Below are 15,184 nucleotides of genomic sequence, written 5' to 3'. Positions count from 1 at the left end.
CCCTGGGTTCGGTCCCCAGCTCCGAAAAAAAAAGAAAAAAAAAAGAAAAAAAAAGGAATTTTTTTTTTTTCCGGAGCTGGGGACCGAATCCAGGGCCTTGGGCTTCCTAGGTAAGTGCTCTACCACTGAGCTAAATCCCCAGCCCCAAAAGGAATATTTTTAATAGTCTGTTTCTAAGCTAAGGAAAATATAACTGAAATTGTATCAGTTTACGCCTTTGGTCATCTGACCTTTATTGAACTCCAACCGTGTGTGGCTCCCATGGAGTGACAGTTGCAGTTTCCATTCAGACTCGGGGAGCTAATGCAGGCGAGTGGTGTCGTCCCACTGCCCGAGACCCGCAGCCCTTGTTCCTGCTTCCGGTCTGGGGCAGAGACTGCCCACTGTGCAGACTGCTGCTCACACCCGGGGCTGTGTGGTACTCACCGGGGCATCCATCACTCCTGCCTCCGCAGCTCCTGCCTCCTCCGTGCAGCTCCTGCCTCCGTGCAGCTCCTGTCTCTGGTCACGAGAGCCACCGTGTTCTCTTCCACACTCTTCCTCCAGTCGGCGCAGTCCTCTCTCCTCTCCTGCTGAGTTGCTCAGTTCTGTTCTCGCTGATTCCCTAGAACAAGTTCAGGGCCTCCTTTGTCATTGACTGTTGGGCTGTGCGTGTGCACACATGTGTATCCCTCTATCCCCCCCCCTCGGCCTGTGTGAGGTTTCCTGTCATTGTGTTCGGGGCTCACCTTTGGTGCTGGATACACAGTTGCCGTGAAGATGGCCCCCTCTCAGCTTCCCTCAGTCTGCGGTGGGACACACAGCACCCTGTGGCCTTCCATTCCTGCTGCACAGAGACCCTCCTCACCTTCCGCTTCCGCTCAGGCTGTCTGTGTGCTGGAGGAGCTGCAGGTTACAGTCCTCCTCACACCGGCTGCTGCTTCATTTCTCTCCCATTCTCTTTCCGACATGGCGGATTGCCTTCAGATTGCAGGGAGTTTTGTTTTCTAGAGAGAAAACCATTTCTCATTTCAAAGATTTTTTTAAACTGTCTTGATCGGATTTATGAAGCCCTAAATGTGAGGTGTGAGGTGTAGGGCAGCGTCTGTGGTCTGTCTGCCCTTTCGCCTGTCCCTAGGCTCCCGTCCCTAGTCCTGCTCTTCACCCGCCAAAAGGACCTGTGCTAAAGCCCCGAGTCAGCACTTTGTTTAACTTTTAAAATCCTGCTGACTTCTTTCCATTAGACCACATAGATGTCTTTATCTTTCAGGCCTTTTATTTTCTTCTTAAGTAGACTTCCTGCCGCCCAGTGCCCAGGCTGGCCCCTGGTTTGTGGCGCTCCTCCCATCTCTGCCCCCCGAGTGCAGAGATCACAGGGGTGTGCTGGCAAGCCTGCTTCAGGTTTCATCTCTCTTTTCTTTTTTTTCTTAAGATTTATTTATTTTATATATATGAGTACACTGGCGCTGTCCCCACACACCAGAAGAGGGCCTCAGATCCCATTACAGATGGTTGTGAGCCACCATGTGGTTGCTGGGAATTGAACTCAGGTCCTCTGGAAGAGGAGTCAGTGCTCTTAACCACTGAGCCATCTCTCTAGCTCCTTCTCTTGGTTTTAATAAAGGGAATATTGCTGATCACTTATCCTTGTGCACACAGCACCACATCGTGGCCATCGTGATGCTGTCAGCTGAGCTCCCTGGCCTGCTCCTGCCTTCTTTCTTGCTTGCCCAGCTGTCTTTCACGTCATCTGTATGGAGTCTGTGAGGCCCTTAGATTTAACAGGACTTACTCACGGCTGAGTCCCTGGCCTTTCCTGCTGTGAGCATTGAGTCTCCATGGGCGATCTGTATCCTTGATTCAGTTAGCACTCTGTGGAAATGGCCGGATTTCTTGTACCAATCTCTCGCTCTCAATCTCTAGCTCTTGTTCACGCTAAGGTGTCTATACCAGATTGCTTAATAAGGCTTTAGGACAGACACAGGTCCAAAATCTGCTAGTTAACCATTTAAAAGCTACATCTCACTTTTTAAAAAAATTTCTTAACTTTTTCATCTTCCATGTCCTATAAATTACAACTCCTGATACTCTTAGGGATCCATGTGCTTTCCTTATTTTTAAAAATTCAAGTGTTTATATGTGTATGACTGTGGAAGCTGTGTGGGGTCAGAGAACAGTTTCCAGTGGTCGGTCAGTCCTCCTTGTACCGTGAGTCCTACTGTGGGTGGAATTCAGATGCTCACATGGCCCATGCTTATCCTCTGGCCGGCTTGCTGCCCCTGTTCTTCTTGTGTTCCCTGTGACTTACTTAGAATGCTGCCGTCACAGCCTGTGATGTTTTCTCTCATGTACACTTGCTTTCTAATCTAGTTTCTCCATTCTAGCCAGAGTCATTGTGGTCTTTAAAAAATGAAAACAGGGCAGAGGGAGGAAAAACAAGTTAAATTAAAGGGAGGAAACTGAATGGCTCAGGAGTCCTGCAGTGGAGTTAGAACCATCCGTCACTCCAGTTCTAGGTCACCCCCTTTTCTGGCCTCTGTGAACACCAGGCAAGGTCATGGTACGTACCATACATACATACTTCAACACACACAAAACAGTCACACACATGAAATAAAACGCTCTTTTTTTTTGAGTCTTTAAAATACATGCAGCTGGGCAGGCGCACACCTTTAATCCCAGCCCTCGGGAGGCATGGGCAGCAGAGTTTGAGGCTACCTGGTCTACACAGCAAGTCACAGGTGGCCAGGGCTATACAGAGAAAGCTTGCCTCAAAAAAAAAGTAGAGTCAAGACAGTGTTCACGGAGATCTCACGTTTTCTTCTTCTGTTGTAAATGTTAATTATTTGGTGAGGTAGACACGTTCTCTTGTGGAAATCCAGTGCTGTCCCAGTAGATGGCAGTGTCGCCCCAGCAAACACTGAGGACCGGGCCCTTGAGTGAGGCTGCTTTGCGGTCATCTGGTCTTCCTAGGTCTTCAGGGCTGACTCTGTTTCCAGGGGCATTGATAACAGCAACGCTTTTGTCACACTCAGTCTTCATGTTGGCTGTTAGCTCTCCTAGATGGCCGGGAACTCACCACAGACTCAGAGATCCTGCCCACTCCTTCTTTTTAGTGCAGAGATGAAAAATGTGTGCCGCCATGCTCGTCCTGGTCTGGTTCTTTTTTTTTTTTTTGGTTCTTTTTTTCGGAGCTGGGGACCGAACCCAGGGCCTTGCGCTTCCTAGGTAAGTGCTCTATCACTGAGCTAAATCCCCAGCCCCCCTGGTCTGGTTCTTAATGATGGCTTAGTTTACATTTTTAGCCAAGAGTTCCAGAATAAATGTCTTAAATTAATACTGTTGTAATTTATCTTTTAGCTTTGATTTGTAAGTAATTTCTGTTTTTCCTATTATTTTATTCTCTCCTTAGCACGAGAAGCCCTGCCGACGTGGGACAAGCAGATCCAATCACTTTGTTTCCAAGTAAATAACCTCCTGGAGAAGATTAGTCAGACAGCCCCCGAGTGGACAGCGCAAGCCATGGAGGCACAGATGGCCCAGTGAGTCCTGGAGCTCCGTGCACACTGCGTCTTTGCACTTTGTGCGGATCGATTCACTGCCCTCACAGCATTTGCATCGTGACCATAGACATCTCAGTCCTTTTTTGCCAGCTCCCACGTGAGGACGACGCAGGAGCAAGCAGTGCAGCCTTGAAGCAGTAGCTCCCGTGCCACCTGGGTCTATGTTGAGCTGACTCGGGTGTCTTGAAAGCTTGTTCTTTAAGTGAGCAAGCAAGCGAGCTGGGTAGTCGTGTAAAACTTCAGTGCTTTGTGCCTCTCCAGATGTGGTTACTCTAATAAACGGAGCGATGAACCAGACGAAGGTCCTGCTTCCTCTAGTGTCTTTGTTCCTTTCCTTTGAATTTAGAAAAGCTAATTTCTGTATCTCATGCTGCAAATACAAGAGTAAGTCCCAGTGCCTGCCTCCAAGCTCTCTGAGGCACAAAGGTAAAGGTGTAAGGTGAACGCCTGAGTTACACACCAGGAGGAGCCCATCAGTCATCAGGGAGCCAACAAGGAAGACTTCAGGATGGTAATTTCAAATGTGATTAGTAGAGAATATGCAGAACGGACTTTGAGAAGGGTATAAACGACTTTAGCCCCAACAGTTAAAGAGCTTGACCACCCACTTAAAACATTAGGCAGCTTGAAAGTCAGCCCGGACCAGGGGGAAGGATGCGGGGTTGTAGTTCATCAGCTAGGGAGAGGTGATGCTTCTGGAACCGGTACCTGCTTAGCAACTCCAACAGAACTGGCCCTCCTGCAGACCAGGAAGGTTGGGCGCATCCTAGTCTATCAATGTTTCCTTAATTCAGCATTTTGTCTGCCACTCAACTTATACTTGGAAACATGGGTGCTTCCTTCTACAAACTAACTTTGTTTGGGATTAAAGGTGTGTGTACTAATAGGGTGTCTGTGTTCCAGTCAGAGGGATGAAAGGTGCTAAGGGCTGAGCCACACCACTAGAAACAGGTTTTTTCAGTAAACAACACAGTCTCAGGGGTCACACTGATCAGATATCCTGCAACAAAGCACACCCTTCTTTTGGAAATACACGTAGCTCATTTTGAAATAATACCCACATTATTTTCCATAAGACAGTCTTGACTTTCAAGGGAAATTACTGTGCCTGGCCTTTGTTGATTTAGAGAACGGGTGTACGATTCTAGCCTTCTTTAAATCAGTTCTCTGTAAGCCTAGGAGCAGCAGACACTTCTGAAGTTCCAAGCCCAGGGATTCAGGCTGAATAAGCAGGCACCCGGGGCCGGCAAGATGGCTCAGCTGGTAAAAGCTGTTGCCCTGCAAGCCTGCTGGCCTGAGTTCACCCCTAAAACCCACAGGAAAGATGATGGTGTGAGTTTGTAGCCCACACACCACTGCGATGAGATGCGTGGGAAGACAAGGGGAACTGGGCTGAATCTCAAACCGGCTAGCCTAGAGTGTGCAGTGCGGCAAACCCAAGGGAGACCCTGCTGCAAAACAGGGTGGAAGCAAAGGAGCAACTCAAAACCTTGTCCTCCAGGGCTGGAGAGGTGGCTCAGCGGTTAGAGCACTGGCTGTTCCTCCAGAGGGCTTGGGTTCAATTCCAAGCACCTACCTGGTGGTTCATAACCATTCATTGTCCCAGTTTCAGGGGATCTGTTCCCCCTCTTCTGGCCTTTGAGGAACCAGGCATGCAAGTGAGGCCTAGACATGCAGGCAGGCAAAACACACATCCACATAAAACAAAAGATAAAGAACTTGGAAAAAGTTAAAGCTTGTCTTCTGACTTCCACATGTGCCACCCCCCATTCACGTATGCGCCATACATACTTAAAAACAAGGAAACGTTATAATTTGTAGAGTGCTTCCCAAGTATCACCATCCCGCCAGGGATCCGTTGAATTGTGACAGTGCAAGGCAGACCCAAAGAAGGGACAACAAACTAGGAAGGAGCTGCAGCCATTCCCGTACAGCTACAGGGAACAACTGGCCAGTTTCCTACTCAGGGCAGCATGAAGCCTCTTACCAAAAACCTAAGGAACCTCTTACCAAAACCTAAGGAAGACTCTTACCAGAAACCTAAGGAAGCCTGCCACGTCATGCTGACTTCTAACCAAAAAAATCCCAAACACCCCAAAAGATAAGACAGCCATTGTAAGAGAGATATGAGGCATCAGAACAAGACTAGTATACCGGGGTGATTATCAGACTAGGAATTGAAGACAGTCGTGACTAGCTAAGGGCTCTAATTGAAAAAGAATAGATAAGGGATTGGGGATTTAGCTCAGTGGTGGAGGACTTGCCCAGCAAGCACAGGACCCTGGGTTCAGTCCTCAGCTCCGGAAAAAACAAAACAAAACCCAACCAACAACAACAACAGGAAAAGAATAGATAGATAGATAAACAGAGGTTGGAACAGGATAGAAGTGCAAGAAATAAGCACACGAAAGCACCCACCGTGAACCAGGTGTGCGGCGCACTCGGGAGGCAGAAGCAGGATCTGTGTGAGTTCGAGGTCAGCCCTGTCTACAGAGTGAGTTTCAGGACACCTGGGGCTATTAAACAGAAAAATCCTATATTAAAACACCAGCATGCATACGTATGTCATACATACATACATACATACATACATACATACATACATACATACATACATACATACATACATACATACATACTGTCTTACTCAGGGCTTCTATTCCTGCACGAGACATCATGACCAAGAAACAAGTTGGGGAGGAAAGGGTTTATTCAGCTTACACTTCCACATTGCTGTTCATCACCAAAGAAGTCAGGACTAGAACTCGAGCAGGGCAGGAAGCAGGAGCTGATGCAGAGGCCATGGAGGGATGTCACTTACTGGCTTGCTCCCTATGGCTTAAGCTTTCTCATAGAAGCCAGGACCACCAGCCCAGGGATGGCTCCACCCACAATGGGCTGGGTCCTTCCTACTTGATCACTAATTGAGAAAATGCCTTACAGCTGGGTCTCATGGAGGCATTTCCTCAAGGGAGGCTCCTTTCTCTGTGATAACTCCAGCTTGTGTCAAGTTGACACACAAAACCAGCCAGTACAGTGCGTGTGTTACGGATGTAAGTGTGCATGCATGCATGTACATGTATGTGTGTATGTTTTAGGAAATGTGGGTGTTGTAGTTCTCTGTGGGATCTGGAAGGCAGCGGAAGCTGTGGATGGATAACGGTGTAAGGAAGAGTAGAGCCCCACACAGCACCCTGCTTCACGGGCTGGAAAGGCGGGGCCAGAGTGTTCACCATTGCTGCTGTGATGTGCAGGTGCCTTGATTTTTATCTCACTGACGTTTAACGATAAATCCCGTAAGCAGGAGTCTTTACCTTCCTCCCCGACCCTAACAAATGAAGAGGACTCGAAAGCATTGAATGACTATTGGAAGTTCACAAATATACTTCAGGACAGATGGGATAAAAAAAAAAAAAGTGTTCTTAAATTGTCTTACACAGTTATTCATCGTTGTTTAACCAAAACCAAGTCATCTGACTTTGACAATGAAAACTTTATTCATACCATTCGCCTTTCCAGGGAGCAGTCACTCCCAGCTCTCAAGAAAGTCAGGAGAAAGCCCCTTACTAAAGCCCAGCGCTGACGCTGGCTAACACAGAGCTGGCCTTGAATAGGAGATGGTCCTTTTGTGTACCTTAGTCTTATGCAATTTACATACACTGTCATCCTTAAATCTCTTTTGTGTTCCAACCCCAGATTATGCTTTGAGCAACTTAAGTAGGAACAGAACAGGGCAAGTCTGACCCCCTGGAAGGATGGGAGATTTACATAGCAAAGGCGTTAGCCGGAGTTATTTCTCTCTGAAGTACGCCAGCGTTGTAGTTTCTGAATAGTTGTTACTGTAGGTCCCGCTTACCCACCTGGCTGGATTATGTTTTCCTGATAGCACAAGGCACTTAATGGTAGACCAGAACTTAATGGTGGCTGTCCCCTTGAGCTGCCCGTGAGAAGCAGATTCTTTGGGGATGGTGCTAATGGTTGAAAAATCCTGCTGAACAAACGTTTATGTTATTGTGTTGCAAATTTTGCTTGTCTCTAGCAGGTCTGGTTAGCTCACTGGTTATCCGTGCGGTATTTTGGTGGTGTTGCTCCCTTAGCTACATTCTACTGAGTGTGAGTTAATGTCTCCTAAGAAGATCTGTTGGCAAACCCTTTATAACTTCACTTTTATTACTTGGAGTTTCTTCTACGTCACTACTTCATATTTAAAAGGATAACCTCTCAAGCCTTCAGCTGGAAGCCAGGCCTGGGATGTGCACAGCATAGTCTGCTGCGTCAGTGCACAGGTTGAGAAGTAACGGGGAAGGACGGAGGACGTCCACTGTCTCAGAACAGTCCATTATCGGTGGCTTGTACCTTCCACATCCCACCTCAAGCTTCATGGCTCAAAGCACTGAACTTGCCGTTGCTGGAAGTCTACCATCCAGACCCTGAACCATGGGGGAAAGAAAGAGGAGACTGCACCCTTAAAATTAACCGGTGACACAAGCGTTCGAGTGAAGGCCAAGGTGCATAAAGTATGGAGGGAGGGCTAAAGGGGTGGCTTTGGGGTGCGGCAGTGTGGACAGACAGACGAGGCCCTAAAACGTTAATAACACCCAGCACCACGCTCAAAACAAAGTAGTCTTCTTAGCAAAATCTTTTTATTTGGTTTACATTTAAAGTGTAATGTAAAAAATTATAAGCCGGAATATCTGATGATGGGAGCAACGAGAAACCAAGTCAAGGAGTGGCATCCATTTAAAATCAATCCAAAGGCCCGATTAGAAAGCTCCCACCATTCTGTAATTAAATGTGTCCATCTTATCCCAGTTGCCAAAGGTGTCTGAAGGGCTCGGGCTGAAGGGCGTGTGCTGACTTCAGCTGCTTCAGCGGAGCTCTCGCCTGTGAGGGAAGCACAAAGCAGTCTCTAAATTTCTCAATCTACTTCTTTATTATTAATAAGCACGAACTTGCAGACTCATGTCAGAAACGCTGAGAAGTTACACCAATCGGTCAGAGTTCCCTCCGGGACACCCTGAGCCCCGTTCCCCCTGTGGGTTAGCATTGGGTGTTACCGTGGGAGGTTTCTCACAGCTGACAACCAACCGGCATCCGCATCGGCACTTTGTTAACCAGGGGGGACTCCATTCAGAGTGCTCCTCCCACCTTTACCAAGCTCTCACCTGAATCAAGACTTTTCCTGTTTGTCCATTTGTATTTTAAATTACTTTGTGTGTGTAACTATTTTCCTTGCACGTCTGTTTGTGCACGTATGTGCCTAGTCTCCATGGATGCCGGAGACAGCATCAAATTCCCTGGGGTTACAGATGGTGTAAGTCAGCGAGTGGATGCTGGGAATTGAACCTGTGACCTCTCTCTAACCCTATGGATGGATTTGTTTTGTATAGAAACTAGGTCTCACGTAGCCCAGGCTGGCCTCCAACTCACTCCGTAGGTGAGACTGGTCTTGAACCCCTGATCCCCCTCCTCTACCTTACCCCTTCCCAAGTGTGTGCCTGTTTTATGAAGCATTGGGATTCGAACTCAGGGCTCTGTGCATCCTTGTCAAGCGCTCTACCATCTTCACCCTTCAATCCTGTGTTTTATTGTCCGTAAACGGCGTAGGCTATCTAAGTTGATCACCAGAAGTCAGAACCATCAAAGGCATTTTACTTCAATCCCGCTCAAAGATTCAGTGAACTATCTTCTCTGAGATTAGAAACCAAAGTTCAGTTGTCCAGACCCGTTCGCATGTGTATGTGATTATAAGGTTTGTTCACACTGTTCAGTGGGAAGTCCTCAAAAAGCTGTGTCTGTCTGTGAACAGTAATCTCCTGGAAGGGGTCAGTGTCTGCAGAGACCATGATCCCATCGGAATTGCAGTACTGTGGACACTGGAACTTTGTACGTTCAGAGGTTAATAACTTTATCTGGGGCTAGTGTCAACCTTCTGGAATAGCCATTCCTTGCCCTGCTCTGTGTCTGAACTACTGTCCGTGATAATAAATAAAAGGACCTCAGGGGTTGGGGATTTAGCTCAGTGGTAGAGCGCTTGCCTAGCAAGCGCAAGGCCCTGGGTTCGGTCCCCAGCTCCAGAAAAAAATAAAAAAATAAAAAAATAAAAGGACCTCTTATGAGCTATTAACTGAGTGGAACACTAGCTTCTGCCAATTCAAAAGCTAACGTCATCAGGTGACATCTTAGGTCTGTAAGGCAGTTCCCTCATCTCACTGGCCCACCTTTCTGTGGTACCCACCAGTGCATTTTAAAGTTGTCTGTCATCACTTATGAGTTTATTTGTCCTGTAGAACTATAAAAATCCTGTAAAAGTGCTTCCGTATTGGAACATGGCATTTGGGGAAACAGATCTGTGTTTCTGGGCTTTGGTGACTCAGAATGGTTCCAGAATAAACTCTCTCTTATTCTTTTTAGGATGAGAGCTGTGGTTCTTATGTGGACAATGTATGTATTTAACAGTCTTCCCACATCTTTATTTCTGGCCTTTATCCTGCCCACTGGACTGTAGACTATTATTGTTTTTCTCAAGTATGGCTCTACTCACTTAAAATCTCTGATAATTTCCCCATGCTCACCCAGCACACTGCACTGGCTGGTTTTGCGTGTCCACTTGACACAAGATATAGTTACCACAGAGAAAGGAGCCTCCCTTGAGGAAAGGCCTCCATGAGACCCAGCTGTAAGGCATTTTCTCAATTAGTGATCAAGCGGGGAGGACCCGAAACATTGTGGGTGGCGCCATCCCTGGGCTGGTGGTCCTGGGTTCTATAAAAAAGCAAGCTGAGCAAGCCAGGGGAAGCAAGCCAGTAAGTAACATCCCTCCATGGCCTCTGCATCAGCTCCTGCTTCCTGACCTGCTTGATATCCTGTCCTGACTTCCACTGGTGATGAACAGCAATGTAGAAGTGTAAGCTGAATAAACCCTTTCCTCCCTAACTTGCTTCGTGGTCGTGATGTTTGTGCAGGAATAGAAACCCTGACGAAGACACATGCCAAGGCACAAGTTCACTTTTTAAAAATTCTGTTGTTAGGAGGTTGGGGATTTAGCTCAGTGGTAGAGCGCTTGCCTAGCAAGCGCAAGGCCCTGGGTTCGGTCCCCAGCTCCGAAAAATAGAAAAGAAAAAAAAATTCTGTTGTTAGCTCCCAGGGACTAAACCACCATCCAAAGAGTACACATGGACAGACCCATGGCTCCAGCTGCATATGTAGCAGAGGATGGCCTTGTTGGGCACCAATGGGAGGAGAAGCCCTTGGTCCTGCCAAGGCTCAACACCTCCCCCTACCCCCAGTGTAGGGGAATGTCAGGGAGGGGAGGCGGGAAGGGGTGGGTAAGATAGTGGGGGACCACCCTCATAGAAGAAGGGGGGGCATGGGATAGGGGGTTTATGGACAGGAAACCGGGAAAGGGGATAACATCTGAAATGTAAATTTAAAAAAATCCAATTAAAAAAAATTTCTGTTTCATTATTTCCCTACACACACTGTGTGATCCAGTCAAATTGGCCCTAAGCCCATAAAGATGAATAATTTTTTCCTCTTTTTTTTTTTTTTTGGTTCTTTTTTTTTTTTTTTCGGAGCTGGGAACCGAACCCAGGGCCTTGCGCTTCCTAGGCAAGCGCTCTACCACTGAGCTAAATCCCCAACCCAATTTTTTCCTTTAAAAAAAAACTTTTTCTTTTTTTTTTTGCTCCATAGTTTCGCTCAAGTTGATTCGAAGCTGCCTTCTATTTTTTTTTTTTTCATTTGAATCACACGTATTCACCCCCCTCTGTAGGTCCCTGAAACAGCCCTGGAAACTAGAAGCACCTTTCCCTATTCCCTGGGTTCTGGTAGGTTCTGCTCAGCAAGCCCAGGAGGGGGGCCGCCATGGAGTTCCGGGTGCTTTTAACTTGACCTCACCCTCGGAGTTGCCTTGGGTTGCTCTTTCCCTTTGTGTGAGGCACTTTCTTCACAACCTTTCCTGAGAGATTCTGGGACCTGATGCCTCTTTCCCCCCGGGGCCTCAGAGGAAGTAACAGCGGAGCAGCTCGTGGCCTGGTAATTGCGCTTGCGCTGTGCCCCTGACCCCACCCAAAGCGGTCGCCAGCCCACGCTGCTTCCTCTCTAGAGCCCAAGCCCACTGCGTTCAAGAAACTGCTGTCCACTCCTCTACGGTCCAATCTTCCCGTGGCGCTCTCTGCCTAAAGGCGTGAATAAACAGAATTCTATTTAGGGCTCTCTTTTGAGCACGACCAGGAACTTGTTTATCTCTGTTCCCAGCAACACCTAGCTGGTTTTGTTAAAATACAATATTAGATGCTAATGCATTATTTGCTAGACAAATGAGCAGCGCTGTAGGCATCTCTCGAGCATGACTTAGGGGACGCTGAGGAGGAAGCTCAGCAGTTGCTAACATTTGTTCCCCGAGAGGACCTGGGTTTGGTAGACACACTCGTACACACACAGCCAAGACATTCACATGCATGAAATAAATCTCAAACGGGAGGGGTGGGGCTTGGGAGATGGCTCGGGGTTACGAGCACTTGCTGTGCTTCCAGGGAGCAGAGCTGTCCCCAGGACCCACATCAGGTTCCTGTAACTCCAGCTCCGGGAAATCTAGTGCCCTCTTCTGGGCTCTGCAGGTACCTGCATGCATGTGTAACACACACACGCACGCACGCACGCACGCACACACACACACACTACAAATATTACAGAGCACGTCATTCTTGATTTTTAACATTATATATATTTTAAATATATTTAAAACTGTTTATCTGTTTTATCACATCTTAGTAGGAAGTCCTTTTTTTTGTCTCTACAGTTTTTTAAACTCTAACTCGCTCGCTCTCTCTCTCTCTCGCTCTCTCTCTCTCTCGCTCTCTCTCTCTCTCTCTCTCTCCCCCCCATGTGCAGGAATATTCACCTATACAGGTTAACATTGAGATCTTTCCTTAGTCACTTCTCTACTTTTTTTTTAAAGACAGGATCTTACTAACCTGAAGTTTGTTCTTCTGTCCAGCCTTGCTAGTCAGTGGGCCCCAGAGATTCGATTGTTTCAGCCCCATGTTTTGAGGTTATAAGCTGCTGGGCCCAGCTTTTACACATACTCACATACTCACACAGACTCAAACTCACACCCACATGCATGCATGCACGTGGGCCATGAATACAGTCACACAGACTCTCAGGCACTCATAAACTGCACACTCGCACACCTGCACACTCTCACACATGCAAGCACGCAGGCGTGAGCACACACATTGGTTCTGGGAATCCACACTTGGGTCCTTCTGCTTAAAAAGCAAGTACTTTACACAGTGATCCGCTCCCCCATCCCTCATTTAAGTTTTGAGACAGAACTTCTTATATAACCCTGAACAGACTGGAACTTATTTTGTGGACAACACTGGGCTTGAGGGCATCATTTCTTCTGTCTCCTGGGTTTGGGAGTGACAGGATGCCCCAGCAAGTCCAACTTCAACTTCTTTATCTTCCATACTCTGTAGCTCGTAAGGGCTAAGTTGCTTGCTTCATTAATAGACCAAAATAATTCTGGTAAGTTTATAAAATTCATCATTGTTTAATGAATGTGGCTCAAACTAAGAAAAATCAAAAGCAATGATATTGTATTATTATGGTGAGATGGCATGGGAGACTTAAGAAACTGCCACTTCTGAATTGTTACTCCAAACAGTGAATAACTTTCCAGCCCCTAATTCTGTGGCCCAAGCCCCATACGGACTCACCATCCAGCTCATTAGAAAGCGTTCATGGCTCTCCTCCTGTTAATGTCTCTCTTGATTTGGCACACAGAGCAAACAGGACAGAAGAGGGTGACCATGTAGTCATCACAAATAGACCCCTGTGGAAAACATGAAAGACGCATGAATGACGGCCAGCACTGCTTGTGAATACTGGGGCATTTTAGTGTGTGTGTGTGGTGTGTGTTGTGTGTGTGTGTGTGTGTGTGTGTGTGTGTGTGTGTGTGTGTGTGTGTGTGTGTGTGAGAGAGAGAGAGAGAGGTGGGGGAGGGGGGAGCCTGCAGGAGTCATTTCTCTCCCTTCACCCTGTGGGTCTGGGGATTGAACTCGGTTCTTCCGAATTGGCCGGAAGAGCTTTTCTATCTGCTGAGCCATCTCACTTGCCCTGGATTCCGTTTAGATTCCTTCAGGAAAATGTTAGCTGGCTTTTCCACATAACTCTTGCCTCTTCCTTCCAGTACTTTATAATTCTGAGAACAGATGATTCAATCAAACAGCCAAGTCCAATAGTACAGGAAGGAGACTTAGAACGTCCGATCTCACAGCCAGGACGCTATTTGGCTCAAAGCTATTACATCCGGATGAAAAGCCCCGGGCACGCGATGTGGCGAGTGATTTGGGAAAAGATTTTAGGGAAGTGGCAAAGAACTCGGGGTCAAAGTACTCCTAAGAATCGTTTTAAAAAGTAAAAGCTTGGCAGGAAATGTAACCACACTCACTCTAAGATATCGACTGTGATAGATTTATAAATATAAAACCTGGACATGGAATTACACAAAGAAACACAGAGCTGTCGGGGTAGGAACTGCACGGGGTGAGAAACGGAAGGCAAGGGGACTTAAGCCATGCTCTGGGGAGTTTGCAGGTAAAGCCCACATCGAGAAGCGAATATCCCGGGGTCGCTTCGGCAGCGCATATACTAAAATTGAAGAAGCGAAAATCCAAAGGAAAAGAAAAAAAAAAAATTGCTCCAAGCAAAGGAAGCCAGGGAATGGCAGTCATTTTATAGACTGTTTGCTCCGGAGGGGCTTTTTTTCGTCATTTAAAAAGGAAATCCACACTAGGAAACAGGGAAATAAGGTCAAAAATCCTGAGTAATTTAGGGTAAACACAGAACGGCTGGAATTCCAACCATGGAGTGGAAAAGCCAAGCAGAGTCGTAGAACTCACAACAGGAAGCACCCATGGGCATGGGCGGAAGGGGTGGGGAGGTTACACTAGATAAACCCCAAGTTCAGGAACAGGGAACAGGGAAGGTGGGCAGTGAGCCAAACCTGCCCCAGGGCGGTTCCCGTGTGACCCTAGTGCAGAAGGTCCAAACTCAGAACCTCCTGATGTGGACCTGGGGCTCCAGGAGACGCATAGGAGAAAAGGGTGGGTAATGTCCCAGGTATTACACTGGGTACCCACACTCCGAGACTATCGATGTACAAACATTCAGCATTTACACAGATGTATTCCTATAAGTTACAAGGAGATAAACATGTCTTATTACCAGGCAGGAGACTTGGTAACTAAAAGGTTCAATTTTCACTTTTTACTTCATACCTTTCCATTTAAGTTCGTTTGATATATTTTTTTTCAACTTGGTGTTCAGTTCCATAAACCACCTGTTTTTTTGTTTTTTTGTTTTTTTTGTTTTTTTTTTTAAGATTTATTTTTATTTATTTCATGTATGTGAGTACACTGTCACTGCCCTCAGACGCACCAGAAGAGGGCATCGGATCCCATTACAGATGGTTGTGAGCCACCATATGGTTGCTGGGGTTTGAACTCAGGACCTCTGGAAGAGCAGCCGGTGCTCTTAACCGCTGAGCCATTTTTCCAGCCCGATATTTTTTTTTAAAAAAAATTTAGTTAGATATTTATTTCGCAATTAAAAAATACTGATTAAATTTC

The 15,184-nt window shown here is 46.9% G+C and overlaps 2 protein-coding genes across 9 annotated transcripts in view; one reads left to right on the top strand and one right to left on the bottom strand.

The window, feature by feature from the left end:
* Cops4 (COP9 signalosome subunit 4) overlaps positions 1 to 3,839 on the top strand; it is a 30,280-nt gene extending 26,441 nt beyond the window's left edge. For all 7 annotated transcript variants that reach the window (NM_001004275.1, XM_087583759.1, XM_087583754.1 and 4 more), the window contains 1 exon segment: positions 3,392 to 3,839. In NM_001004275.1, the coding sequence (NP_001004275.1) occupies positions 3,392 to 3,525 (134 nt within the window). In that variant the 3' untranslated portion in view covers positions 3,526 to 3,839.
* A 4,320-nt stretch (positions 3,840 to 8,159) lies between these two features.
* Positions 8,160 to 15,184, bottom strand: part of Plac8 (placenta associated 8) — a 21,708-nt gene continuing 14,683 nt past the window's right edge. Inside the window, 2 exon segments of one of the 2 annotated variants that reach the window (NM_001108353.1) lie at positions 8,160 to 8,426; positions 13,271 to 13,386. In NM_001108353.1, the coding sequence (NP_001101823.1) occupies positions 13,282 to 13,386 (105 nt within the window). In that variant the 3' untranslated portion in view covers positions 8,160 to 8,426; positions 13,271 to 13,281. 2 annotated transcript variants of the gene reach the window in all.

This window comes from Rattus norvegicus, chromosome 14 (assembly GCF_021556685.1).
Source record: "Rattus norvegicus strain SHRSP/BbbUtx chromosome 14, alternate assembly SHRSP_T2T, whole genome shotgun sequence".
NCBI lineage: Eukaryota > Metazoa > Chordata > Mammalia > Rodentia > Muridae > Rattus > Rattus norvegicus.
Note: the sequence above shows the minus strand (reverse complement) of the source record. Positions and strands in the feature narration are given on the sequence as shown.